General features: G+C 65.3%; 2 protein-coding genes and 1 long non-coding RNA gene across 3 annotated transcripts in view; 1 reads left to right on the plus strand and 2 right to left on the minus strand.

Annotated features, from left to right (window-relative positions):
- Positions 1-862: 862 nt before the first annotated feature.
- FBXW9 (F-box and WD repeat domain containing 9) lies at positions 863-13,604 on the minus strand. Its single transcript, XM_058861715.1, is given in 16 exon segments — positions 863-895; positions 937-1,021; positions 1,143-1,250; positions 2,057-2,179; positions 2,927-3,016; positions 4,400-4,475; positions 4,477-4,511; positions 6,625-6,681; positions 6,683-6,774; positions 7,592-7,683; positions 7,763-7,875; positions 9,734-9,865; positions 9,954-10,018; positions 10,021-10,112; positions 13,117-13,372; positions 13,486-13,604. Coding segments are annotated over 13 exon segments (1,296 nt in total). The 5' UTR covers positions 13,371-13,372; positions 13,486-13,604; the 3' UTR covers positions 863-895; positions 937-1,021; positions 1,143-1,175.
- A 1,125-nt stretch (positions 13,605-14,729) lies between these two features.
- LOC131591339 (uncharacterized) lies at positions 14,730-15,467 on the plus strand. The gene is made up of 3 exons (XR_009280328.1): positions 14,730-14,948; positions 15,011-15,042; positions 15,293-15,467. It is a non-coding gene; the product is annotated as an uncharacterized LOC131591339 (long non-coding RNA).
- A 161-nt stretch (positions 15,468-15,628) lies between these two features.
- LOC131591325 (transportin-2-like) overlaps positions 15,629-27,737 on the minus strand; it is a 52,273-nt gene continuing 40,164 nt past the window's right edge. The window contains exons 17-24 of the mRNA XM_058861911.1: positions 26,699-26,857; positions 23,311-23,398; positions 23,109-23,207; positions 20,368-20,463; positions 20,179-20,254; positions 19,989-20,088; positions 17,814-17,888; positions 15,629-15,890 (exon numbers count right to left, since the gene is read on the minus strand). Of these exons, the coding sequence (XP_058717894.1) occupies positions 15,783-15,890; positions 17,814-17,888; positions 19,989-20,088; positions 20,179-20,254; positions 20,368-20,463; positions 23,109-23,207; positions 23,311-23,398; positions 26,699-26,857 (801 nt within the window). The 3' untranslated portion in view covers positions 15,629-15,782. The remainder of the gene's footprint in view (positions 15,891-17,813; positions 17,889-19,988; positions 20,089-20,178; positions 20,255-20,367; positions 20,464-23,108; positions 23,208-23,310; positions 23,399-26,698; positions 26,858-27,737) is intronic.

The following is a 27,737-nucleotide window of genomic DNA, read 5'->3' on the forward strand; positions in this document are numbered from 1 at the left end:
TTCACCCCAAACCCGACAGATTTTACTCCAAAATCGTCCGGTTTAACCCCAAACCCGTCTGATTTCACCCAAACCCGCCCGATTTCACCCCAAACCCGCCAATATCACCCAAAATCGTCCGATTTCACCCAAATGCCCCCGATTTCAACCCAAATCCCCCGATTTGCCCCCAAATCCCCCCGATTTCACCCCAAACCCTCCCGATTTCACCCCAAAATCACCCGATTTCACCCCAAACCCGTCTGATTTCACCCCAAACCCGCCCGATTTGCCCCCAAACCCGCCCGATTTCACCCTAAACCCGCCCGATTTCACCCCAAACTCTCCCGATTTCACCCCAAAATCGCCCGATTTCACCCAAACCCCCCCAATTTGCCCCAAATCCCCCCGATTTTCCCCCAAACCGGCGCCGGGGGGACACAAACTCCTCTCCAGTCCAATCCTTTAATTCCCAGCCCCCCCCCCCCGATTTCTCCCCGGCTCGGGGGACTCGGGGGGACCCCCGGGGGTCGCTCAGGGGGGCTCAGAGAACCCGCGGGGGTCGCTCGGGGGGCTCAGGGGGTCCCGGGGGTCACTCGGGGGGGCTCAGGGGGGCTCAGGGGACCCCCGGGGGTCGCTCGGGGGGCTCAGGGACCCCCGGGGGTCGCTCAGGGGGGCTCAGGGGACCCCCGGGGGTCGCTCGGGGGGCTCAGGGGGGCTCAGGGGACCCCCGGGGGTCGCTCGGGGGGCTCAGGGGGGCTCAGGGGACCCCCGGGGGTCGCTTGGGGGCTCAGGGGGGCTCAGGGGACCCCCGGGGGTCGCTGGGGGGGCTCAGGGACCCCCGGAGGTCGCTCGGGGGACTCGGGGACCCCCGGAGGTCGCTCGGGGGGCTCAGGGGGTCCCGGGGGTCGCTCGGGGGGCTCAGGGACCCCCCGGGGGTCGCTCGGGGGGCTCAGAGGGGCTCAGGGGACCCCCGGGGGTCGCTCGGGGGGCTCAGGGGGGCTCAGGGGACCCCCGGGGGTCGCTTGGGGGCTCAGGGGGGCTCAGGAGACCCCCGGGGGTCGCTCGGGGGGCTCAGGGACCCCCAGGGGTTGCTCGGGGGGCTCAGGGGGCTCAGGGGACCCCCGGAGGTCGCTCAGGGGGCTCAGGGGGGCTCACGGGACCCCCGGGGGTCGCTCGGGGCCCCCCGGCCCCCGTCAGGTCCGGAGCCTCCAAACCTCGACCGAGAGACCCCCGGAGGCCGCGGCCACCACGTCCCCGTCCACGCTGATCTGGGGGGCACAGGGGGGTCAGGGGGGGCTCGGGGGGGGTCCCGGGGGGCTCGGGGGGGGGTCTCAGGTGGGGAGGGGGCTCCGTGCGGGGGTCAGGGGGGCTCGGGGGGGTCTCAGGTGGGGAGGGGGCTCCATGCGGGGGTCAGGGGGCTCGGGGGGGCTCGGGGGGGTCTCAGGTGGGGAGGGGGCTCCGTGCGGGGGTCAGGGGGGTCAGGGGGCTCGGGGGGGGTCTCAGGTGGGGAGGGGGCTCCGTGTGGGGGGCACAGGGGATCGGGGGGATTCGGGGGGGTCTCAGGTGGGGAGGGGGCTCCGTGCGGGGGTCAGGGGGCTCAGGGGGACTCGGGGGGGTCTCAGGTGGGGAGGGGGCTCCGTGCGGGGGTCAGGGGGGCTCGGGGGGGTCTCAGGTGGGGAGGGGGCTCCATGCGGGGGTCAGGGGGCTCGGGGGGGGCTCGGGGGGGTCTCAGGTGGGGAGGGGGCTCCGTGCGGGGGTCAGGGGGGTCAGGGGGCTCGGGGGGGGTCTCAGGTGGGGAGGGGGCTCCGTGTGGGGGGCACAGGGGATCGGGGGGATTCGGGGGGGTCTCAGGTGGGGAGGGGGCTCCGTGCGGGGGTCAGGGGGCTCAGGGGGACTCGGGGGGGTCTCAGGTGGGGAGGGGGCTCCGTTCAGGGGTCAGGGGGCTCGGGGGGGGTCTCAGGTGGGGAGGGGACTCGGGGGGGTCTCAGGTGGGGAGGGGGCTCCGTGCGGGGGTCAGGGGGGCTCGGGGGGGTCTCAGGTGGGGAGGGGGCTCCGTGTGGGGGTCAGGGGGGCTCGTGGGGGGTCTCAGGTGGGGAGGGGGCTCCCTGCACACGCGCGTGTCGCCCCTCACCCCGTTGAGGGACGTCGTCGTGTGTCCAGGAGCAGATGGTGCGGGGGGATCTGTGGGGACGTGGATCTGCAGGGGGGGCAGAGCTGGGGGTCAGCAGCGCCCCCCGGGACCCCCCCAGTCCGGCCCAGCCCCCCCGGGACCCCCAGCCCAGCCCCCCGGGGGACCCCCCAGCCCCCCGGGACCCCCCAGTCCCCCGGGGACCCCCCCAGCCCGGCCCAGCCCCCCGGGACCCCCCAGCTCATCCCAGTCCCCCGGGACCCCCCAGCCCAGCACCCAGAGACCCCCCACCCCAGCCCCCCAAGACCCCCCAGCCCAGCCCCCTGGGAACCCCCAGCCCAGCCCCCCAGGACCCCCCATCCCGGCCCCCCGGGACCCCCCAAGGGCATCCCTCAGGGACCCCCCCAGCCCCCGGGACCCCCCAGCCCAGCCCCCCAGGACCCCCCCATCCCATCCCAGCCTTCTGGGACCCCCCCCAGCCCAGCACCCAGGGACCCCCCGGGACCCCCCAGCCCAGCCCAGCCCCCAAAGGGATCCCCATCCCACCCCCCCGGGACCCCCAGCCCAGCCCCCCGGGACCCCCCAGCCCAACCCAGCCTTCTGGGACCCCCCAGCCCAGCACCCAGGGACCCCCCGGGACCCCCCAGCCCAGCCCAGCCCCCAGGGATCCCCATCCCAGCCCCCCGCGACCCCCCGGCCCAGCTCCCCGGGACCCCCATCCCGGCACCAGGGACCCCCCAGCCCGATCCCCTGGGACCCCCAGCCCATCCCCCGGGACCCCCCGGCCCCCCCCGAGTCCTGGGGACCCCCACCCACCCGCAGGGTCCTGTCGGTGGATGTGGTGTAGAGCGAGCCCAGCGAGTGCCAGAGCCCCGTGATCTGCAGCCGGTGCCCCACATCGAAATACTGCGGGAAAAACGGAGCGGAGGGGACACAAACCCCCCCGTGAACCCCGGGATGGGGACCCTGCGACCCCCGGAGACCCCCGGGGACCCTCCCGGAGCCCCCCAGGACCCCCGGGAGCCGCTCCCCCCTACCCGGGCGGGCTGGAAGCCGCCACCGCTGCCCCACATCGAAATACTGCGGGAAAAACCGAGCGAAGAGGGGACAAAAACCCCCGTGAGCCCTGGGATGGGGACCCTGCGACCCCCGGGACCCTCCCAGAGCCTCCCAGGACCCCCTCCCTCCGTACCCGGGCGGGCTGGAAGCCGCCGCCGCTGCCCCACATTGAAATGTTGCGGGAAAAAACGGGGAGGAGGGGACAAAAACCCCCCGTGAACCCCGGGGTGGGGACCCTGCGACCCCCGGGACCCCCGGGGACCCTCTCGGAGGCCCCCAGGACCCTCCTGTGTCCCCCAGGACCCCCTCCCGCCGTACCCGGGCGGGCTGGAAGCCGCCGTCGCTGCCCCACATTGAAATACGGCGGGGAAAACCGAGACCGGAGGGGACAAAAACCTCCCGTGAACCCCGGGATGGGGACCCTGGGACCCCCGGGGACCCTCCCGGAGCCCCCCAGGACCCCCTCCCTCCGTACCCGGGCGGGCTGGAAGCCACAACCGGTGCCCCACATTGAAATATTGCGGGGAAAACCGAGGGGAAAGGGGACAAAAACCCCCGTGAACCGCGGGATGGGGACCCTGCGACCCCCGGGGACCCTCCAGGAGCCCCCCAGGACCCCCCAGGGACCCTCCCGGAGCCCCCCAGGACCCCCTCCCGCCGTACCCGGGTGGGCTGGAAGCCGCCACCGCTGCCCCACATTGAAATACGGCGGGGATAACCGAGACGGGAGGGGACACAAACCTCTCATGAACCCCGGGATGGGGACCCTGCGACCCCCGGGGACCCCCCAGGACCCTCCCGGAGCCCCCCAGGAGCCGCTCCCCCCTACCCGGCCAGGCTGGAAGCCGCCACGGCTGCCCCACATTGAAATATTGAGGGGAAAACCGAGCGGAAAGGGGACACAAACCCCCCGTGAACCCCGGGATGGGGACCCTGCGACCCCCGGGACCCCCGGGGACCCTCTCGGAGGCCCCCAGGACCCCCGGGGACCCTCCCAGAGCCCCCCAGGACCCTCCTGTGTCCCCCAGGACCCCCCTCCCGCCGTACCCGGGCGGGCTGGAAGCCGCCACCGGTGCCCCACATCGAAATATTGCGGGAAAAACGGAGCGGAAAGGGGACACAAACCCCCCGTGAACCCCGGGATGGGGACCCTGCGACCCCCGGGACCCCCGGGAACCCTCCCAGAGCCCTCCAGGACCCCCGGAGCCCCCAGACCCCCTCCCGCCGTACCCGGGCGGGCTGGAAGCCGCCGCCGCCGCTGCCGAAGAGGTAAACGCGACCCTGATTGTCCCGGCCCAGAGCTGCGAGCCCGGTAGGACATGGCCAGCAGGTAATTATCCAGCTGTGGAGGAAAAACAGCTGGAATTGCACCCAGGAGAACACGGGGGGAGAATTTGGGGAGGGGGATTTGGGGGAAACAGCTGGAATTGCACCGAGGAGAGCAGGGGGACAATTTGGGGAGGGGGATTTGGGGGACACAGCTGGAATGGCACTGAGGAGAACACGGGGGGAGAATTTGGGGAGGGGGATTTGGGGGACACAGCTGGAATGGCACCGAGGAGAGCACAGGGGACAATTTGGGGAGGGGGATTTGGGGGACACAGCTGGAATGGCACCGAGGAGAGCAGGGGGGGGAGAATTTGAGGAGGGGGATTTGAGGGACACAGCTGGAATGGCACCGAGGAGAGCAGGGGGGGACAATTTGAGGAGGGGGATTTGGGGGACACAGCTGGAATGGCACCGAGGAGAGCACAGGGGGGACAATCTGGGGAGGGGGATTTGGGGGACACAGCTGGAATTGCACCGGGGAGAACACGGGGGGACAATTTGGGGAGGGGGATTTGGAGGAAACAGCTGGAATGGCACCGAGGAGAGCACAGGGGGGAGAATTTGGGGAGGGGGATTTGGGGGACACAGCTGGAATTGCACCGAGGAGAACACAGGGGGGAGAATTTGAGGAGGGGGATTTGGGGGACACAGCTGGAATGGCACCGAGGAGAGCACAGGGGGAGAATTTGAGGAGGGGGATTTGGGGGACACAGCTGGAATGGCACCGAGGAGAGCACAGGGGGGACAATCTGGGGAGGGGGATTTGGGGGACACAGCTGGAATTGCACCGGGGAGAACACGGGGGGACAATTTGGGGAGGGGGATTTGGAGGAAACAGCTGGAATGGCACCGAGGAGAGCACAGGGGGGAGAATTTGGGGAGGGGGATTTGGGGGACACAGCTGGAATTGCACCGAGGAGAACACAGGGGGGAGAATTTGAGGAGGGGGATTTGGGGGACACAGCTGGAATGGCACCGAGGAGAGGAAGGGGGCAATTTGAGGAGGGGGATTTCGGGGAAACAGCTGGAATGGCACCGAGGAGAGCACAGGGGAGAATTTGGGGAGGGGGATTAGGGGGACACAGCTGGAATGGCACCGAGGAGGGGAGGGGGGAGAATTTGAGGAGAGGGATTTGGGGGACACAGCTGGAATGGCACCGAGGAGATCACGGGGGGGACAATTTGGGGAGGGGAATTTGGGGGACACAGCTGGAATGGCACCGAGGAGAGCACAGGGGACAATTGAGGAGGGGATTTGGGGGACACAGCTGGAATGGCACCGAGGAGAACAGGGGGGGACAATTTGGGGAGGGGGATTTGGGGGACACAGCTGGAATGGCAGCGAGGAGGGGAGGGGGGAGAATTTGGGAGGGGGATTTGGGGGACACAGCTGGAATGGCACCGAGGAGAGGAAGGGGGGAGAATTTGAGGAGGGGGATTTGGGGGACACAGCTGGAATGGCACCGAGGAGAGCACAGGGGACAATTTGAGGAGGGGGATTTGGGGGACACAGCTGGAATTGCACCGAGGACAGCACGGGGGACAATTTGGGGAGGGGGATTTTGGGGGACACAGCTGGAATGGCACCGAGGAGAGCACAGGGGACAATTTGAGGAGGGGGATTTGGGGGACACAGCTGGAATGGCACCGAGGAGAGCACAGGGGACAATTTGAGGAGGGGGATTTGGGGGACACAGCTGGAATGGCACCGAGGAGGGAAAGGGGACAATTTGAGGAGGGGGATTTGGGGGACACAGCTGGAATGGCACCGAGGAGAGCACAGGGGACAATTTGGGGAGGGGGATTTGGGGGACACAGCTGGAATGGCACCGAGGAGAGCAGGGGGGACAATTTGGGGAGGGGGATTTGGGGGACACAGCTGGAATGGCACCAAGGAGAACACAGGGGACAATTTGAGGAGGGGGATTTGGGGGACACAGCTGGAATGGCACCGAGGAGAACACGGGGGACAATTTGGGGAGGGGGATTTGGGGGACACAGCTGGAATGGCACCGAGGAGAACACGGGGGGACAATTTGGGGAGGGGGATTTGGGGGACACAGCTGGAATGGCACCGAGGGCAGCACTGGGGACCCTCGGAGGGGGATTTGGGGGTCGCCCCCCACCTGCAGCCGCTGCAGGACGCTCCCGGCGCGGCGATCGAACACCACGAGGGTCCGGTCCCTCGCTGCCGGACACGATCAGCCGCTCATCGGCCGCCAGCGACAGAACCGCGCTGGCGTGGGGCTTGTAACTGCTCACCTGAGCTTGCCCCGCTGGGGGAATGGGGAGGGGTCACTCCCAACCCCCCCGGAGACCCCAGACCCCTGCCCGGAGACCCCAGACCCCTCCCCGAACCCTCCCGGAGACCCCAGATACCCCCAGACCCCTCCCGGAGACCCCAGACCCCTCCCTGAGCCCCCCGGAGACCCGGCCCCTCCCCCGAACCCCCCCCAGACCCCTCCCCGGAGCCCCCAGACCTCTCCCCGAACCCCCCGGAGACCCCAGACCCCTCCCCGGAGCCCCCAGACCCCTCCCCGAACCCCCCCAGACCCCTCCCCGGAGCCCCCAGACCCCTCCCCGGAGCCCCCAGACCCCTCCCGAACCCCCCCAGAACCCCCAGACCCCTCCTCGAACCCCCCCAGAACCCCCAGACCCCTCCTCGAACCCCTCCGGAGCCCCCAGACCCCTCCCGGAGCCCCCAGACCCCTCCCCGAACCCCCCCGGAGCCCCCAGACCCCTCCCCGGAGCCCCCAGACCCCTCCTCGAACCCCTCCGGACCCCCCAGACCCCTCCCAGACCCCTCCTCGAACCCCTCCGGAGCCCCCAGCCCGCTCAGACCCCTCCCCGGAGCCCCCAGACCCCTCCCCGAACCCCTCGGAGCCCCCAGACCCCTCCCCGGAGCCCCCAGACCCCCCCCCGGAGCCCCCAGACCCCTCCCCGAACTCCCCCGGAGCCCCCAGCCGCTCAGACCCCTCCCCGAGCCCCCCCCGGAGCCCCCAGACCCCTCCCCGAACCACCCCAGACCCCTCCCCGAGCCCCCCCGGAGCCCCCAGCCCCCTCCCCGAAGCCCCCAGCCCCCTCCCCGGGCACCTCGAGGGTCGTACGCTGTCACCGTCTTGTCGTAGGTGCCGGTGACCAGGACATCGGGCCGGTACGAGAGGCACAGCACGGCCGCTTTCTCCCTGCGGGGAGCGAGGGGAGGGGGCTCAGCGGGACCCCCCCGGCCTCCCCCGGAGCCCCCCCCGAGCCCGGGGGTCGTACCTGATCTCCCCGAACTGCTGCCCCTCGGCCGCCAGGTCCCAGAGCTTCACGGTGCTGTCCCAGGAACCGGAGCAGACGCGGCTGTCGCGGGCGGCCAAACACCAAACCCAGCCCTGGGGGGATCCAGAGGGGCTACCGGAACCGGGACCCCCCCGGGACCCCCCTGGATCCCCCCCGGGACCCCCGGGACCCCCCGGGACCCACCCAGGGCACCCAGGGGGGTGGGATCCCCCACCTTGTGGGTGCCAAACACCAAACCCAGCCCTGGGGGGATCCAGAGGGGCTACCGGAACCGGGACCCCCCCGGGACCCCCCTGGGATCCCCCCCGGGATTCCCCCGGGACCCCCCGGGACCCTCCGGGACCCTCCCCGGGCACCCAGGGGGGCAGGGGTCGGGTGGGATCACCAAACACCAAACCCAGCCCTGGGGGGATCCAGAGGGGCTACCGGAACCGGGACCCCCCCCCGGGACCCCCCCGGGATCCCCCCCGGGACCCCCCTGGGATCCTCCCCGGGACCCCCCGGGACCCCCCCGGGATCCCCCGGGACCCACCAGGGCACCCAGAGGTGTTTTGGGGCAGGGGTCGGGTGGGATCACCCAAACACCAAACCCAGCCCTGGGGGGATTCAGAGGGGCTACCGGAACCGGGACCCCCCCGGGACCCCCCCGGGACCCTCCGGGATCCTCCCGGGATTCCCCCGGGACCCACCCAGGGCACCCAGGGGGTTTTTTTGGGGAGGGGTCGGGGTGGGATCACCCAAACACCAAACCCAGCCCTGGGGGGATCCAGAGGGGCTACCGGAACCGGGACCCCCCCGGGACCCCCCCCCGGGCACCCAGGGGGGTGTTTTTGGGGCAGGGGTCGGGTGGGATCCTTCACCTCGTGGGTGCCAAACACCAAACCCAGCCCTGGGGGGATCCAGAGGGGCTACCGGAACCGGGACCCCCCCGGGACCCCCCTGGGATCCCCCCCGGGACCCCCCGGGACCCCTCCCCAGGGGTTTTTTTGGGGAGGGGTCGTCAGGGACCCCTCACCTTGTGGGTGCCGCCGTGCCCCGAGCCCGGGACCCCCCGGGACCCCTCCCCAGGGGATATTTTGGGGAGGGGTCGGCTGGGACCCCTCACCTTGTGGGTGCCAAACACCAAACCCAGCCCTGGGGGGACACCCAGAGCCCAGACCCCCCCTGGACCCTCCGGGACCCCTCCCCAGGGCACCCAGGGGTATTTTGGGGAGGGGGTCGTCCAGGGACCCCTCACCTTGTGGGTGCCGCTGTGCCCCGAGCCAGCCCTGGGGGGACACCCAGAGCCCGGGACCCCCCGGGACCCCCGGGACCCCCCCGGGACCCCTCCCCAGGGCACTGAGGGGGTGTTTTTGGGGAGGGGGTCGGGGTGGGACCCCTCACCTTGTGGGTGCCGCCATGCCCCGAGCCCGGGACCCCCTCCCCAGGGGGATATTTTGGGGAGGGGGTCGTCAGGGACCCCTCACCTTGTGGGTGCCGCCGTGCCCCGAGCCCAGCCCTGGGGGGACACCCAGAGCCGGGGACCCCCCGGGACCCCCCCGGGACCCCTCCCCAGGGGTGTTTTTGGGGAAGGGGTCGGGGTGGGACCCCTCACCTTGTGGGTGCCGCCGTGCCCCAATCCCAGCCCTGGGGGGACACCCAGAGCCGGGGACCCCCCGGGACCCCCCGGGACCCCTCCCCAGGGGATATTTTGGGGAGGGGTCGGGGTGGGACCCCTCACCTTGTGGGTGCCGCTGTGCCCCGATCCCAGCCCTGGGGGGACACCCAGAGCCCGGACCCCCCCGGGACCCCCCCGGGACCCCTCCCCAAGGGGATATTTTGGGGAGGGGGTCGGGGTGGGACCCCTCACCTTGTGGGTGCCGCCGTGCCCCGATCCCAGGACCCTCTGGGACCCCCCGGGACCCCTCCCCAGGGGGTATTTTGGGGAGGGGGTCGTCAGGGACCCCTCACCTTGTGGTTGCCGCCGTGCCCCGATCCCAGCGCCTTCACCAGAACCTTCCCGGGGGGGCCCCGGCCGAGCTCCCGCAGGTCCCAAAGGTTCACGTTGCGATCGCGACCCCCAGAAACGCACAGAGACCCCCCCTGGAAATGGGGAGGGGGCTCCAATGAGGGGGGGGACCCTCCTGGAGACCCCCCCGGGTCTCCCCACGCCCCCCCCCGGGGGTCGCACCTGCAGCAGGAGGACGGAATCGACGGAGGCGAAGTGTCCCTCGTCCAGGGAGAAATGTTCCATGGGCGCCCCCCCGGCCCCCAGCGCTCCAGGTGCTCCTCAAGGTCCTCGCAGGCGGCCGCCCAATCGAACCCGGCCTCTGGGGGGGGTCCCCGAAATCAGCGGGGGGTCCCCGAGATCGTGGGGGGTCCCCAAAACCGCGGGGGGGCCGCGCTGAGGGTCCCTGACCCCGTCCTGGAGAGCACTTGGAGGAGCGGGCGGGGAAACTGAGGCACGCGGGTGGGAAACTGAGGCACGCGGGTGGGATGGGGAGGTTTGGGGGGGACGCAAAATCCGGGGTGACCCCTTGGGGGGGTCCCCAAAATCACGGGGGGGTCCCCGAGATCGTGGGGGGTCCCCAAAACCGCGGGGGGGCCGAGCCGAGGGTCCCCGACCCCGTCCTGGAGAGCACTTGGAGGAGCGGGCGGGGAAACTGAGGCACGCGGGTGGGATGGGGAGGTTTGGGGGGGACCCTCAGAGGGTCCCCAAAATCACGGGGGGGGTCCCCAAGATCGTGGGGGGTCCCCAAAACCGCGGGGGGGCCGCGCTGAGGGTCCCTGACCCCGTCCTGGAGAGCACTTGGAGAGCGGGGAGGGAAACTGAGGCACGCGGGTGGAGAGGTTTGGGGGGGACCAGGGGGGTCCCGAAAATTTGGGGTGACCCCTGGGGATCCCCAAGATCGTGGGGGGTCCCCAAAACCGCGGGGGGGCCGCGCTGAGGGTCCCTGACCCCGTCCTGGAGAGCACTTGGAGGAGCGGGCGGGGAAACTGAGGCACGCGGGTGGGAAACTGAGGCACGCGGGTGGGATGGGGAGGTTTGGGGGGAACGCAAAATCCGGGGTGACCCCTCGGGGGGGTCCCCAAAGTCTGGAGTGACCCCTCAGAGGGTCCCCAAAATCACGGGGGGACCGCGCTGAGGGTCCTGGAGAGCACTTGGAGGAGCGGGGGGAAACTGAGGCATGCGGGTGGGGAGGTTTGGGGGGGACGCAAAATCCGGGGTGACCCCTCGGGGGGGTCCCCGAAATCATGGGGGGGTCCCCAAGATCGTGGGGGGTCCCCAAAATCACGGGGGGGGCCGCGCTGAGGGTCCCCGACCCCCGTCCTGGAGAGCACTTGGAGGAGCCGGCGGGGAAACTGAGGCACGCGGGTGGGAAACTGAGGCACGCGGGTGGGATGGGGAGGTTTGGGGGGGACCAGGGGGTTCCCAAAATCCGGGGTGACCCCTGGGGGGTCCCCAAATTCCGGGGTTCGTCTCTTTGCAGGGGGTCCCGGAGGGTCCCGGGGGTGGTCTCAGAGCGGGGCGGGGGTCGCGGGTGGTCCCGATCCCCCCCATCCCCCACCCCCAGACCCCCGCGGTGCCCCCAGACCCATCCTGAGCCCCCAGACCCTCCTGGGAGCCCCCAGACCCATCCCGAGCCCCCAGACCCATCCCGAGCCCCCAGACCCAATCCCGAGCCCCCAGACCCACCCGGAGCCCCCAGACCCAGCCCGGAGCCCCCAGACCCATCCCGAGCCCCCAGACCCATCCCGAGCCCCCAGACCCCAATCCCGAGCCCCCAGACCCACCCGGAGCCCCCAGACCCAGCCCGGAGCCCCCAGACCCATCCTGAGCCCCCAGACCCACCCGGGAGCCCCCAGACCCATCCTGAGCCCCCAGACCCATCCCGAGCCCCCAGACCCACCCGGGAGCCCCCAGACCCATCCTGAGCCCCCAGACCCATCCGAGCCCCCAGACCCATCCTGAGCCCCCAGACCCACCTGGGAGCCCCCAGACCCACCTGGGAGCCCCCAGACCCAGCTGGGAGCCCTCAGACCATCCTGAGCCTCCAGACCCACCCGGAGCCCCCAGACCCAATCCTGAGCCTCCAGACCCACCCGGAGCCCCCCAGACCCAATCCCGAGCCCCCGAGCCCCCAGACCCATCCTGAGCCCCCAGACCCAGCGGGCAGCGTGGGGCGGGGGTCGCGGGCGGTCCCAATCCCCCCCATCCCCCACCCCCAGCCCCACCCCGAGCCCCCAGACCCCACCTGGCAGCCCCCAGACCCAATCCGAGCCCCCAGACCCCTCCCCTCGCCCCCTCCTCATCCGGTATCGCGGGCAGGGGGTCCCGGGCGGTTCCAATCCCCTCATCCCGAGACCCCAGACCCCACCCCGTAGCCCCCAGACCCATCCCGAGCCCCCAGACCCACCCGGAATGGCGGGCAGGGGGTCCCGGAGTTCCCAATTCCCCCCCAGACCCCTCCCCTCGCCCCCTCCTCATCCGGTATCGCGGGCAGGGGGTCCCGGGCGGTCCCAATGCCCCCATCCCGAGCCCCCGAGCCCCCAGACCCCTCCTCACCGGGTATCGCGGGCAGGGGGTCCCGGGAGTTCCCAATGCCCCCCTGGCTGCCCCCAGACCCATCCCGAGCCCCCTCCTCACCCGGTATCACGGGCAAGGGGTCCCGGGCGGTCCCAATCCCCCCCTGGCAGCCCCCAGACCCCTCCCCTCGCCCCCTCCTCACCGAGTATAGCGGGCAGGGGGTCCCGGGAGTTCCCAATGCCCCCATCCCGAGCCCCCAGACCCCTCCCGAGCCCCCAGACCCAATCCCGAATCCTCCGAGCCCCCAGACCCACCTGGCAGCCCCCAGCCCCATCCCGAGCCCCCAGACCCCACCCCGGAGCCCCCAGACCCACCCCGAGCCCCCAGACCCACCCGGAATGGCGGGCAGGGGGTCCCGGGAGTTCCCAATTCCCCCCCAGACCCCACCTGGCAGCCCCAGACCCAATCCCGAGCCCCCAGACCCCTCCCCTCGCCCCCTCCTCATGCGGTATCACGGGCAGGGGGGTCCGGGCGGTCACAATGCCCCCATCCCGAGCCCCCCGAGCCCCCAGACCCCTCCTCACCGGGAATGGCGGGCAGGGGGTCCCGGAGTTCCCAATGCCCCCCTGGCTGCCCCCAGACCCATCCCGAGCCCCCTCCTCACCGGGAATGGCGGGCAGGGGGTCCCGGGCGATCCCAATGTCCCCCCCCAGCCCCATCCCCAGCCCCCAGACCCCTCCTCACCCGGTATCACGGGCAGGGGGTCCAAATCCCCCCCCAGCCGCACCCCTGAGCCCCCAGACCCCTCCCCTCGCCCCCTCCTCACCGGAATGGCGGGCAGGGGTCCCGGGCCCGCCTCTGCAGCCGCAGCCGCCACAGGCCGGGATCCCGGGCGAGCTCCCGCAGGGCCCGGCACACCCGGGGCAGCACCCGCCGCAGCTCCCGGGCCCGCAGGAACCCGCAGATCCGCAGCAGCAGCTCCGGCGGCAGCGCCAGCAGCCCCCCCGCCGGTACCGGTACCGCTCCCGGTGCCGCTCCCGGTGCCGCTCCCGGTGCCGGTACCGGCGGCTCCGCGTCCATGGCTGCGGGGAGGGGGAAGGGGCTCAGCGCCACCCCCCGGGATCCCCGCGCTCGCCCCCGGTACCGGGACCGGGCCCAGAACCGCCCCCCTCCCTCCCCCCCCCCCTCCCGGTACCGGGAGCGGCCGCGTCCCGTCGCCACGGCCACGGCCCGAGCCACTTCCGGCGCGACGCGCGAACCCACCAATGGCGACGCGAGTTTCCCGTGACGTCATCGAGCGGCGCCGGAAGCGGAACCACGTGCGGGCCATGGAGGCACCGGGAGCCTCCCGGGACCCCTCCCCCACCCCCGGGACCCCCCCGGGACCCCTCCCCCGCCCCCCCCGGCGGTGACAAACGACACGGACACAGCGCACGGTGCACAAACGGCCTTTCTTGTGCCGCCCCTCCCCCTCCCCCGGCCGCGCCCCTCCCCCCCCCCCCGATCCCCGCCCTGGAAACGGTAAAAAAAAAACAACAAAAAACAAAAAAAAAAAAACAAAACACGAACGGAACCGGGAGCGAACGGGACGAGCGGAACCGGGAACGGCCCCTCTCCTCCCCCCCCCCTCCCCCCCGGGGCTGGGGGAGGGGCGGGGTGGGGGAGGGGAGCACGGGGGAGACGAACGGGAACGGCCCCTCCCCCACCCGCAGACCCCTCCCCGTTATTCCTTCCCAACCCCCCCCCCGGGGGGCTCTGCTGCTCTCGGGGGACCCCAAGGGGACCGGGAACCCCCCCCCGGTACCGGGACCCTCCCCCCGGTTCACCCCCGGTTCCGGGACCCCCCCTCTGGACCGGGACCCTCCCCCAGGACCGGGACCCCTCCCCGGGACCCCTCCTCCCGGTTCCAGGACCCCCCTCCGGTTCCGGGACCCCCCCCTCTGGACCGGGACCCCTCCCCAGGACCGGGACCCTCCCCCCGGTTTCGGGACCCCTCCCCCGGTTCACCCCCGGTTTTGGGACCCCCCCTCTGGACCGGGACCCCTCCCCCAGGACCGGGACCCCTCCCCGGACCCCTCCCCCCGGTTCCAGGACCCCCCTCCGGTTCCGGGACCCCCCCTCTGGACCGGGACCCCTCCCCCCAGGACCGGGACCCTCCCCCGGTTTTGGGACCCCCTCGATACCGGGACCCCTCCCCCAGGACCGGGACCCTCCCCCCGGTTCCAGGACCCTCCCCCGGTTTTGGGACCCCCCCCCCCTGGGACCGGGACCCTCCCCCCGGGTCACCCCCGGTACCGGGACCCCCCCTTTGGACCGGGACCCCTCCCCGGGACCCCTCCCCTCGGTTTTGGGACCCCCCCGATACCGGGACCCATCCCCCAGGACCGGGACCCTCCCCCGGTACCGGGACCCTCCCCCGGGGATTTATTTGGAGACCCCCCCAGACCCCCCAGGTTTAATTTGGGGAGGGGTCTCACAGGTTTTTGTCCCCCCCAGACCCCGGGGATTTATTTGAGGACCCCCCCAGACCCTGGGGTTTATTTTGGGGAGGGGTCTCGCAGGTTTTTGTATCCCCCAGACCCCGGGGTTTATTCTGGAGACCCCCCAGCCCCCGGGGGTGTTAATTTGGGGAGGGGTCTCCACCCCCAGACCCCCAGGGTTTATTTGAGGACCCCCCCAGACCCCCAGGGTTTATTCTGGAGACCCCCCAGACCCCCCAGGTTTAATTTGGGGAGGGGTCTCACAGGTTTTTGTATCCCCCAGACCCCCGGGGGTGTTAATTTGGGGAGGGGTCTCCACCCCCAGACCCCCAGGGTTTATTTTGGGGAGGGGTCTCACAGGTTTTTAACCCCCCTAGAACCCCGGGGGTGTTAATTTGGGGAGGGGTCTCCACCCCCAGACCCCCAGGGTTTAATTTGGGGAGGGGTCTCGCAGGTTTTTAACCCCCCAGACCCCCGGGGTTTATTCTGGAGACCCCCCAGACCCCCGGGGATTTATTTGAGGACCCCCCAGACCCCCGGGGTTTATTTTGGGGAGGGGTCTCGCAGGTTTTTAACCCCCCCTGACCCCGGGGGTTTATTTTGGGGACTCCCCAGACCCCGGGGGTGTTAATTTGGGGAGGGGTCTCACAGGTTTTTAACCCCCCCAGACCTCGGGGATTTATTTGAGGACCCCCCCAGACCCAGGGTTTATTCTGGAGACCCCCCAGACCCCCGGGGTTATTTTGGGGAGGGGTCTCCACTGCTCCCCCCACAGGTTTTTGTCCCCCCTAGACCCCCAGGGTTATTTTGGGGAGGGGTCTCGCAGGTTTTTAACCCCCCTAGACCCCGGGATTTATTTGAGGACCCCCCAGCCCCCCGGGGTTTATTTTGGGGAGGGGTCTCGCAGGTTTCTGACCCCCCCAGCCCCCGGGGGTGTTAATTTGGGGAGGGGTCTCGCCGGTTTCTGACCCCCCCAGCCCCCGGGGGTGTTAATTTGGGGAGGGGTCTCCCCCTAGACCCCGTAGAAGGCTGCCAGGCGCTCTTTGAGCAGGGGTGGGAACTGCTCGGAGAATTGCTGCCAGTTCTCGTCGCCCACCTGAGCCTTGAAGCCGTGCAGGATCTGTGGGAGGGGGCTCCGTGAGGGGGGGGAGGGCTCAGAGACCCCTCCCCACAATTCCCGGGGGGGTCCCAGAGCCCCCAGACCCCCAGGGTTTATTTTGAGGAGGGGTCTCACAGGTTTTTGTCCCCCCCAGGGTTTATTTGAGGACCCCCCAGACCACCTGGGGATTGATTTTGGGAGGGGTCTCCTCCCCCAGACCCCCGGGGGTTTATTTTGGGGAGGGGTCTCGTAGGTTTTTGACCCCCCCAGCCCCCCAGGGCTTATTTTGGGGACCCCCTAAAGCCCAGGGGTTTATTTTGGGGAGGGGTCTCACAGCTATTTGAGGAACCCCCAGACCCCAGGTTTATTTGGGGAGGGGTCTCACAGGTTTTTGGACTCCCCAGACCCCAGGGTTTAATTGGGGAGGGGTCTCAGCTATTTGAGCCCCCAGGGGTTTAATTTGGGGAGGGGTCTCAGGTTTTTGACCCCCCAGGGTTTAATTTGGGGAGGGGTCTCAGCTATTTGAGCCCCCAGGGTTTAATTTGGGGAGGGGTCTCAGCCATTTGACCCCCCAGGGTTTAATTTGGGGAGGGGTCTCAGCTATTTGAGCCCCCAGGGTTTAATTTGGGGAGGGGTCTCAGCCATTTGCCCCCCCAGGGTTTAATTTGGGGAGGGGTCTCAGCTATTTGAGCCCCCAGGGTTTAATTTGGGGAGGGGTCTCCCAGGTTTTTGGACCCCCCAGACCCCAGGGTTTATTTTGGGGAGGGGTCTCACTGGTTTTGGGGACCCCCCAGACCCCAGGGATTTATTTGGGGACCCCCCAGATCCCCAGGTTTAATTTGGGGAGGGGTCTCACAGGTTTTTAACCCCCCAAGATCCCTGGGGTTTATTTGAGAAACCCCCAGACCCCCGGGGGTTGATTTTGGGGAGGGGTCTCCACCCCCAGACCCCCGGGGGTTTTATTTTGGAGACTCCCCAGACCCCCAGGGTTTAATTTGGGGAGGGGTCTCAGCTATTTGAGCCCCCAGGGTTTAATTTGGGGAGGGGTCTCAGCCGTTTGCCCCCCCAGGGTTTAATTTGGGGAGGGGTCTCGCCGGTTTTTGACCCCCCCAGACCCCCAGGGTTTAATTTGGGGAGGGGTCTCAGCCATTTGACCCCCCAGGGTTTAATTTGGGGAGGGGTCTCGCCGGTTTTTGGACTCCCCAGACCCCCAGGGTTTAATTTGGGGAGGGGTCTCAGGTATTTGACCCCCCCAGGGTTTAATTTGGGGAGGGGTCTCAGCCATTTGATCCCCCCAGGGTTTAATTTGGGGAGGGGTCTCAGGTATTTGACCCCCCAGGGTTTAATTTGGGGAGGGGTCTCACAGGTTTTGGGGACCCCCCAGACCCCCAGGGTTTAATTTGGGGAGGGGTCTCAGCCATTTGACCCCCCCAGGGTTTAATTTGGGGAGGGGTCTCCACCATTTGCCCCCCCCCGGGTTTAATTTGGGGAGGGGTCTCCGCCATTTGACCCCCCAGGGTTTAATTTGGGGAGGGGTCTCGCCGGTTTTTGACCCCCCAGGGTTTAATTTGGGGAGGGGTCTCGCCGGTTTTTGACCCCCCAGGGTTTAATTTGGGGAGGGGTCTCACCGGTTTTTGCCCCCCCAGGGTTTAATTTGGGGAGGGGTCTCAGAGGTTTTTGACCCCCCAGGGTTTAATTTGGGGAGGGGTCTCGCTGGTTTTTGACCCCCCCAGACCCCCAGGGTTTAATTTGGGGAGGGGTCTCGCTGGTTTTTGACCCCCCCAGACCCCCAGGGTTTAATTTGGGGAGGGGTCTCACAGGTTTTTGACCCCCCCGGGTTTAATTTGGGGAGGGGTCTCAGCCATTTGACCCCCCAGGGTTTAATTTGGGGAGGGGTCTCGGGTATTTGAGCCCCCCAGGGTTTAATTTGGGGAGGGGTCTCACCTTGTAGAACATTTCCCTCAGGTCGTCCTTGGGGCTCACCCACGAGGCCACGGCGTCGCAGAAGAAAATGAAATCCTGATGGTAATTAATAAAAATTAATTAATTAGAATTAATTCATTCATTAAAATTAATAATAATTAAAAAAAACTCCTCAAAATGAGAAAAATCCCCCTCCTCAAATTAATAAAAATTCCTCAAAATGATAAAAATTCTCTCCTCAAAAATAAAAATTTCCTCCTCAAATTGATAAAATCCCCCTCCTCAAATTAATAAAACCCCCCTCCCCAAATTAATAAAATCCCCCTCCTCAAATTAATAAAAACCCCCTCCTCAAATTAATTAAAACCCCCTCCCCAAATTAATAAAATCCCCCTCCCCAAATTAATAAAATTTCCCTCCTCAAATTAATAAAAGCCCCCTCCTCAAATTGATCAAATCCCCCTCCCCAAATTAATAAAATTTCCCTCCTCAAATTAATAAAAGCCCCCTCCTCAAATTAATAAAATCCCCCTCCCCAAAATTCCCCTCCCCAATGCAGGGCCAGGCCCTGGGCACTTCCCTGGGGCTGGAGACCCCTCCCCAAATCTGGAGACCCCTCCCCAAGGCTGGAGACCCCTTCCCAAATCCAGAGACCCCTCCCCAAATCTGGAGACCCCTCCCCAAATCCGGAGACCCCTCCCCAAAGGCTGCAGACCCCTCCCCAAATCTGGAGACCCCTCCCCAGGGCTAGAGACCCCTCCCCAAAGGCTGCAGAGCTCCCCAGGATTGCAGACCCCTCCCCAAAGGTTTCAGACCCCTCCCCAGGGCTGAAGACCCCTCCCCAGAGTTGAAGACCCCTCCCCACCTGCACGACCCCTCCCCAAAGGTTTCAAACCCCTCCCCAGGATTGCAGACCCCTCTCCAAAGGTTGCAGACCCCTCCCCAGAGTTGAAGACCCCTCCCCAAGGTTGCAGACCCCTCCCCAGAGTTGCAGACCCCTCCCCAAGGCTGAAGACCCCTCCCCAGGGCTGCAGACCCCTCCCCAGGATTGCAGACCCCTCCCCAGGGCTGCAGACCCCTCCCCAGAGTTGAAGACCCCCCTCAGACGGTTGAAGACCCCTCCCCAAGGTTGCAGACCCCTCCCCAGAGTTGCAGACCCCTCCCCAGGATTGCAGACCCCTCCCCAAGGCTGCAGACCCCTCCCCAAGGCTGCAGACCCCTCCCCAAAGGTTTCAGACCCCCCTCAGAAGGTTGAAGACCCCTCCCCAAGGTTGCAGACCCCTCCCCAGATCTGGAGACCCCTCCCCAAATCTGGAGACCCCTCCCCAGGATTGCAGACCCCTCCCCAGGGTTTCAGACCCCCCTCAGACGGTTGCAGACCCCTCCCCAGAGTTGCAGACCCCTCCCCAAGGCTGGAGACCCCCCTAGAAGGCTGCAGACCCCTCCCCAGGGTTGCAGACCCCTCCCCAAGGCTGCAGACCCCTCCCCAGGGCTGGAGACCCCCCTAGAAGGCTGCAGACCCCTCCCCAAAGGTTTCAGACCCCTCCCCAAGGCTGCAGACCCCTCCCCAAATCTGGAGACCCCTCCCCAGAGTTGCAGACCCCTCCCCAGGGTTTCAGACCCCTCCCCAGGATTGCAGACCCCTCCCCAGGGTTTCAGACCCCTCCCCAGAGTTGCAGACCCCTCCCCAAGGCTGCAGACCCCTCCCCAAAGGTTTCAGACCCCTCCCCAAAGGTTTCAGACCCCTCCCCAGGGTTGCAGACCCCTCCCCAAAGGTTTCAAACCCCTCCCCAGGGTTTCAGACCCCTCCCCAGAGTTGCAGACCCCTCCCCAGGATTGCAGACCCCTCCCCAAGGCTGCAGACCCCTCCCCAGGGTTTCAGACCCCTCCCCAAGGCTGCAGACCCCTCCCCAAGGTTGAAGACCCCTCCCCAGGGTTTCAGACCCCTCCCCAGGATTGCAGACCCCTCCCCAGAGCTGAAGACCCCTCCCCAGAGTTGCAGACCCCTCCCCAGGGCTGAAGACCCCCCTCAGACGGTTGCAGACCCCTCCCCAGAGTTGCAGACCCCTCCCCAGAGTTGCAGACCCCTCCCCAGGGTTTCAGACCCCCCTCAGAAGGTTTCAGACCCCTCCCCAGGATTGCAGACCCCTCCCCAAGGTTGCAGACCCCTCCCCAGGGCTGAAGACCCCTCCCCACCTGCACGACCCCTCCGGGGTTGACCCCGATCATGACGCAGATCCCCCGGAACGCCGAATCCTTCTCCTCGTTATCCCGGATATTCCTCAGCGAGGTGCACCTGGAAAGGGGGGGTGAGGGGGGGTAAAACCAGGCTGAGACCCCTCCCCAAATTCCCTGTGGACCCCCAAAAAGCCCCCCCAGAACTCACCAGGGCCGGATGAACTGCTGCAGCATCGGGGCCACCTCCTGCGGGCACACGAAGCCCAAGCGGCCGATGGTGATGGCTGGGGAGGGGGCGAGTGGGGGGCACTGAGGATTTTTGGGGGGGTCTTGGGGGGTCTTGGGGACCCCCCCCTCGCACCCAGCCGAGTTTTGGGGACCCCCCCTGAGGTCTCACCCGTGTTCTCCAGGAGGGTTTTGGGGGTGTTGGGGCGGTTGATGATCTCCACCAGGTTCTGGAGGACCATGGGGACGTAGGGCTGCATCTCTGCCCCTGGGGGGGACAAAAGGGGGGTCAGGGGGGGTTTTGGGGGTCTCAGGCAGGTTTTGGGGGTCCCTGAAAGGTTTTGGGGGAGGTTTTGGGGCTCTCAGGAGGGTTTTGGGGGTGTTGGGGCGGTTGATGATCTCCACCAGGTTGTTGAGGACCATGGGGACGTAGGGCTGCATCTCTGCCCCTGGGGGGGACAAAAGGGGGGTCAGGGGGGGTTTGGGGAGGTTTTGGGGGGCTCAGGAGGGTTTTGGGGGGCTCAGGAGGGTTTTGGGGGTCTCTGAAAGGTTTTTGGGGAGGTTTTGGGGGGTCTCAGGAGGGTTTTGGGGGTGTTGGGGCGGTTGATGATCTCCACCAGGTTGTTGAGGACCATGGGGACGTAGGGCTGCATCTCTGCCCCTGGGGGGGACAAAAGGGGGGGTCAGGGGGGGTTTGGGGAGGGTTTTGGGGGTCTCAGGAAGGTTTTGGGGGTCTCTGAAAGGTTTTTGGGGAGGTTTTGGGGGTCTCAGGAGGTTTTGGGGTGCTCAGGGAGGATTTTGGGGTGCTCAGGAAGGTTTTTGGGGAGGTTTTGGGGGGCTCAGGAGGTTTTGGGGGTCTCAGGAAGGTTTTTGGGGAGGTTTTGGGGGGCTCAGAGGGGGTTTGGGGGGCTCAGGGAGGTTTTTGGGGAGGTTTTGGGGGGCTCAGAGGGGGTTTGGGGTGCTCAGGGAGGATTTGGGGGGCTCAGGAAGGTTTTGGGGGAGGTTTTGGGGGTCTCTGGCAGGTTTTTGAGGAGGTTTTTGGGGTTCCCAGACCGATTTTGGGGGTTCCCAGACAGGTTTTTTGGGGGTCTCAGGGGGGTTTTTGGGGGTCTCAGGGAGGTTTTGGGGTTCCCAGACAGATTTTGGGGGTTCCCACGTAGGTTTTTGGAGTTCCCAGGTAGGTTTTGGGGTGTCTCAGGGAGGTTTTGAGGAGGTTTTTGGGGTCTCAGACAGGTTTTTGGGGAGGTTTTGGGGTCTCAGGTTTTTGGGGAGGTTTTGGGGGTCTCAGGGGGGTTTTTGGAGTTCCCAGACAGATTTTGGGGTTCCCAGACAGTTTTTGGGGTTCCCAGACAGATTTTTGGGGTTCCCAGGCAGATTTTGGGGTTCCCAGGTAGGTTTTTGGGGTTCCCAGACAGATTTTAGGGGAGGTTTTGGGGTCTCAGGGAGGTTTTGAGGAGGTTTTTGGGGTCTCAGGTTTTTGGGGAGGTTTTGGGGGTCTCAGGGGGATTTTTGGGGTTCCCACGTAGGTTTTTGGGGTTCCCAGACAGATTTTGGGGAGGTTTTTGGGGTTCCCAGACAGATTTTGGGGTTCCCAGACAGGTTTTTGGGGAGGTTTTGGGGGTTCCCAGGCAGTTTTTGGGGTGCCCAGGCAGTTTTTGGGTTTCCCAGCCAGATTTTGGGGTTCCCAGCCAGATTTTGGGGTTCCCAGACAGATTTTTGGGGTTCCCAGCCAGATTTTGGGGTTCCCAGCCAGTTTTTGGAGTTCCCAGCCAGATTTTGGGGGTTCCCAGCCAGTTTTTGGGGTCTCAGACAGGTTTTTGAGGAGGTTTTTGGGGTTCCCAGGCAGTTTTTGGGGTTCCCAGGCAGTTTTTGGGTTTCCCAGCCAGATTTTGGGGTTCCCAGCCAGTTTTTGGGGTTCCCAGCCAGATTTTGGGGTTCCCAGACAGATTTTGGGGTTCCCAGGCAGATTTTGGGGTTCCCAGACAGTTTTTGGGGTTCCCAGCCAGATTTTGGGGTTCCCAGACAGATTTTGGGGTTCCCAGACAGTTTTTGGGGTTCCCAGCCAGATTTTGGGGTTCCCAGACAGATTTTGGGGTTCCCAGGCAGATTTTGGGGTTCCCAGACAGTTTTTGGGGTTCCCAGACAGATTTTGGGGGTTCCCAGACAGATTTTGGGGGTTCCCAGGCAGTTTTTGGGGTTCCCAGACAGGTTTTTGGAGTTCCCAGCCAGGTTTTGGGGTTCCCAGACAGATTTTGGGGGTTCCCAGACAGGTTTTTGGGGGTCTCAGGGGGGTTTTTGGCATTCCCAGACAGGTTTTTGGGGTTCCCAGACAGGTTTTTGGGGAGGTTTTGGGGGTCTCAGGGGGGTTTTTGGGGTTCCCAGCAGATTTTGGGGTTCCCAGCCAGATTCTGGGGGTTCCCAGGCAGTTTTTGGGGAGGTTTTTGGGGTTCCCAGCCAGATTTTGGGGGTTCCCAGCCAGATTTTTGGAGTTCCCAGCCAGATTTTTGGGGTTCCCAGTCAGTTTTTGGGGTTCCCAGACAGATTTTGGGGGTCCCAGACAGGTTTTTGAGGAGGTTTTTGGGGTTCCCAGCCAGATTTTGGGGGTCCCAGACAGGTTTTTGAAGAGGTTTTTGGGGTTCCCAGGCGGTTTTTGGGGTCCCAGCCAGATTTTGGGGTTCCCAGCCAGATTTTGGGGTTCCCACGTAGGTTTTTGGAGTTCCCAGGTAGGTTTTGGGGTGTCTCAGGGAGGTTTTGAGGAGGTTTTTGGGGTCTCAGACAGGTTTTTGGGGAGGTTTTGGGGGTTCCCAGCCAGTTTTTGGGGTTCCCAGCCAGTTTTTGGGGGTTCCCAGCCAGTTTTTGGGGTTCCCAGCCAGTTTTTTGGGGTTCCCAGGCGGTTTTTGGGGTCCCACTCACCCATCTGCATGCAGATCTCCCCGATGGCCCACGTGGCGTTGTTGCAGACCGAGATGAACTCGGGGTTCAGGTTGGTCCCCAGGATGGGCATGAACTCAGCTGGGGAGGGGGGAGCGGGCTCAGCGCAGCCCCCAGACCCATTTTAGGGGTGCCCCCAGCCCCATTTGGGGGTGTCCCCAGCCCGGGGGACCCCAAAACTCACCGATGCAGGGCTTGACGTGCACGAAACAAGCCTTGGTGAGGTCACCCAGGAGAGCGAAGGAGCTCTGCCGCACCTCGGGCATCGTGTCCTGCGGGGTTTGGGGGTTCAGGGGGGATTTGGGGGTTCAGGGGGGATTTGGGGGTTCAGGGGGGAATTTGGGGGGATTTTGGGGGTTCAGGGGGGAATTTGGGGGGGATTTGGGGGTTCAGGGGGGATTTGGGGGAATTTGGGGGTTCAGGGGGGAATTTGGGGGGGATTTGGGGGTTCAGGGGGGAATTTGGGGGGGATTTGGGGGTTCAGGGGGCAATTTGGGGGGGATTTGGGGGGATTTTTTGGCATTCTGGGGGGGGATTTTGGGGGTATTTTGGGGGGAATTTGGGGGTTCTGGGGGAGAATTTGGGGGAATTTGGGGGTTCAGGGGGGATTTGGGGGTTCTGGGGGGGAATTTGGGGATTTTGGGGGTATTTTGGGGGGAATTTGGGGGTTCTGGGGGAGAATTTGGGGGAATTTGGGGGTTCAGGGGGGATTTGGGGGTTCTGGGGGGGAATTTGGGGATTTTGGGGGTATTTTGGGGGGAATTTGGGGGTTCTGGGGGAGAATTTGGGGGAATTTGGGGGTTCAGGGGGGATTTGGGGGTTCAGAGGGGATTTTGGGGATTTTGGGGGGGATTTTGAGGGGGAATTTGGGGGTTCAGGGGGGATTTTGAGGGGAATTTTGGGGGTTCAGGGGGGATTTGGGGGTTCAGGGGGGATTTTGGGGGGGATTTTGAGGGGGAATTTGGGGGTTCAGGGGGGATTTGGGGGTTCAGGGGGGAATTTGAGGGGATTTTGGGGTTCAGGGGGGATTTTGAGGGGGATTTTAGGGGTTCAGGGGGGGATTTTGGGGGATTTTTTGGCGTTCTGGGGGGGATTTTGGGGGTCCAGGTGTGATTTTGGGGGTCCAGGTGTGATTTTGGGGTGTTTTTTGGGGGTCCAGGTGTGATTTTGGGGCTCCAGGTGTGATTTAGGGGGTCCAGGTGTAATTTTGGGGTGTTTTTTGTGGGTCCAGGGGTGTTTTTTGTGGGTCCAGGTGTGATATTGGGGGTCCAGGTGTGTTTTTTGGGGTTCAGGTGTGATTTTTGGGGTCCAGGTGTGATTTCGGGGGTCCAGGTGTGATTTTAGGGTGTTTTTTGGGGGTCCAGGTGTGATTTTTGGGGGTCCAGGTGTGATTTTGGGGGTCCAGGTGTGTTTTTTGGGGCTCCAGGTGTGATTTTGGGGGGTCCAGGTGTGATTTTGGGGGTCCAGGTGTGTTTTTTGGGGCTCCAGGTGTGATTTTGGGGGGATTTTGGGGTCCAGGTGTGATTTTTGGGGGTCCAGGTGTGATTTTGGGGCTCCAGGTGTGATTTTGGGGGGATTTTGGGGTCCAGGTGTGATTTTGGGGGTCCAGGTGTGATTTTGGGGGTCCAGGTGTGTTTTTTGGGGGTCCAGGTGTGATTTTGGGGGTCCAGGTGTGATTTTGGGGGTCCAGGTGTGTTTTTTGGGGGTCCAGGTGTGATTTTGGGGGTCCAGGTGTGTTTTTTATGGTTCCAGGTGTGATTTTGTGGGTCCAGGTGTGATTTTGGGGTGTTTTTTGGGGGTCCAGATGTGATTTTGGGGGGATTTTGTGGGTCCAGGTGTGATTTTTGGGGGTCCAGGTGTGATTTTGGGGTCCCCCTCACCTGCATGCACTGGAAGAGCAGGGTCATGATGTTGGACCTGGCCACTGATTTTGTGGGTCCAGGTGTGATTTTGGGTGGATTTTGGGGGTCCAGGTGTGTTTTTTGGGGCTCCAGGTGTGATTTCGGGGGTCCAGGTGTGATTTTGTGGGTCCCGGTGTGATTTTGGGGTGTTTTTTGTGGGTCCAGGTGTGATTTTGGGGTGGATTTTGGGGGTCCAGGTGTGTTTTTTGTGGGTCCAGGTGTGATTTTGGGGGGATTTTGGGGCTCCAGGTGTGATTTTGGGGTGTTTTTTGGGTTCCAGGTGTGATTTCGGGGCTCCAGGTGTGATTTTTGGGGGTCCAGGTGTGATTTTGGGGTCCCCCTCACCTGCATGCACTGGAAGAGCAGGGTCATGATGTTGGACCTGGCCACTGATTTTGGGGGTCCAGGTGTGATTTTGGGGTGTTTTTTGGGGGACCAGGTGTGATTTTGGGGGTCCAGGTGTGATTTTGGGGCTCCAGGTGTGATTTTGGGGTGTTTTTTGGGGGTCCAGGTGTGATTTTTGTGGGTCCAGGTGTGATTTTGGGGTGGATTTTGGGTTCCAGGTGTGATTTTGGGGGTCCAGGTGTGTTTTTGGGGTGTTTTTTGGGGTTCCAGGTGTGATTTCGGGGCTCCAGGTGTGATTTTTGGGGTCCCCCTCACCTGCATGCACTGGAAGAGCAGGGTCATGATGTTGGACCTGGCCACTGATTTTGGGGGTCCAGGTGTGATTTTGGGGTGATTTTTGGGGCTCCAGGTGTGATTTCGGGGGTCCACGTGTGATTTTGGGGTGGATTTTGGGGGTCCAGGTGTGATTTTGGGGGGATTTTGGGGGTCCAGGGGTGTTTTTTGGAGCTCCAGGTGTGATTTTGGGGGTCCAGGTGTGTTTTTTGGGGTTCCAGGTGTGATTTTGGGGTGTTTTTTGGGGGTCCAGGTGTGATTTTGGGGGTCCAGGTGTGATTTTGGGGTGTTTTTTGGGGGTCCAGGTGTTATTTTGTGGGTCCAGGTGTGATTTTGGGGTGGATTTTGGGGGTCCAGGTGTGATTTTGGGGCTCCAGGTGTGATTTTGTGGGTCCAGGTGTGATTTTGGGGTGTTTTTTGGGTTCCAGGTGTGATTTAGGGGGTCCAGGTGTGATTTTGGGGTGTTTTTTGTGGGTCCAGGTGTGATTTTGGGGGTCCAGGTGTGATTTTTGTGGGTCCAGGTGTGATTTTGGGGATCCAGGTGTGATTTTGGGGGTCCAGGTGTGATTTTGGGGGTCCAGGTGTGATTTTAGGGTGTTTTTTGGGGGTCCAGGTGTGTTTTTTGGGGCTCCAGGTGTGTTTTTTGGGGGTCCAGGTGTAATTTTGGGGTGTTTTTTGGGTTCCAGGTGTGATTTTTGGGGGTCCAGGTGTGATTTTGGGGTGATTTTCGGGGCTCCAGGTGTGATTTTTGGGGTCCCCCTCACCTGCATGCACTGGAAGAGCAGGGTCATGATGTTGGACCTGGCCACTGATTTTGGGGCTCCAGGTGTGATTTTGTGGGTCCAGGTGTGATTTTGGGGTGTTTTTTGGGGCTCCAGGTGTGATTTCGGGGGTCCAGGTGTGATTTTGGGGGTCCAGGTGTGATTTTAGGGGGTCCAGGTGTGATTTTGGGGTGTTTTTTGGGGTCCAGGTGTGATTTCGGGGTCTCCTCACCTGCATGCACTGGAAGAGCAGGGTCATGATGTTGGACCTGGCCACCAACTGCTCCACGTGGCCACCGAGCCCCTCGGCCAGGCCGCTCAGCAGGTCCAGGGCCACGATCATGAAATCCTTGTCGGGAGCCTCGTACTGCTCGGGGTGCTGGCTGTACATCTGGGGAGGGGGCTCTGTCACCGGGAGACCCCAGACCCACCTGGGGACCCCAGACCCACCCTGGAGACCCCAGACCCACCCCAGACCCACCTGGGGAGACCCCAGACCCACCCTGGAGACCCCAGACCCACCCTGGGGAGACCCCTGACCCACCTGGGGAGAGACCCCAGACCCACCCAGACCCACCCAGACCCACCTGGGGAGACCAGACCCACCCAGACCCACCTGGGGACCCCAGACCCACCTGGGGAGACCCCAGACCCACCCAGACCCACCTGGGGAGAGACCCCAGAACCACCCTGGGGAGACCCCAGACCCACCCTGGGGAGAGACCCCAGACCCACCCAGACCCACCCTGGAGACCCCAGACCCACCCAGACCCACCTGGAGACCCCAGACCCACCTGGGGAGACCCCAGACCTACCCCGGGGAGACCCCAGACCCACCTGGGGAGAGACCCCAGAGCCACCCCAGGGAGAGACCCCAGACCCACCCTGGAGACCCCAGACCCACCTGGGGAGAGACCCCAGACCCACCCAGACCCACCCTGGAGACCCCAGACCCACCCTGGAGACCCCAGACCCACCTGGGGAGAGACCCCAGAGCCACCCAGACCCACCCTGGAGACCCCAGACCCACCTGGGGAGAGACCCCAGACCCACCTGGGGAGACCCCAGACCCACCTGGAGAGACCCCAGACCCACCTGGGGAGAGACCCCAGACCCACCCAGACCCACCCTGGAGACCCCAGACCCACCCCAGGGAGACACCAGAGCCACCCTGGAGACCCCAGACCCACCTGGGGAGAGACCCCAGAACCACCCAGACCCACCTGGGGAGACCCCAGACCCACCCAGACCCACCCTGGAGACCCCAGACC

The sequence above is a fragment of the Poecile atricapillus genome, chromosome 39, assembly GCF_030490865.1.
Source record: "Poecile atricapillus isolate bPoeAtr1 chromosome 39, bPoeAtr1.hap1, whole genome shotgun sequence".
NCBI classification, from domain to species: Eukaryota; Metazoa; Chordata; class Aves; order Passeriformes; family Paridae; genus Poecile; species Poecile atricapillus.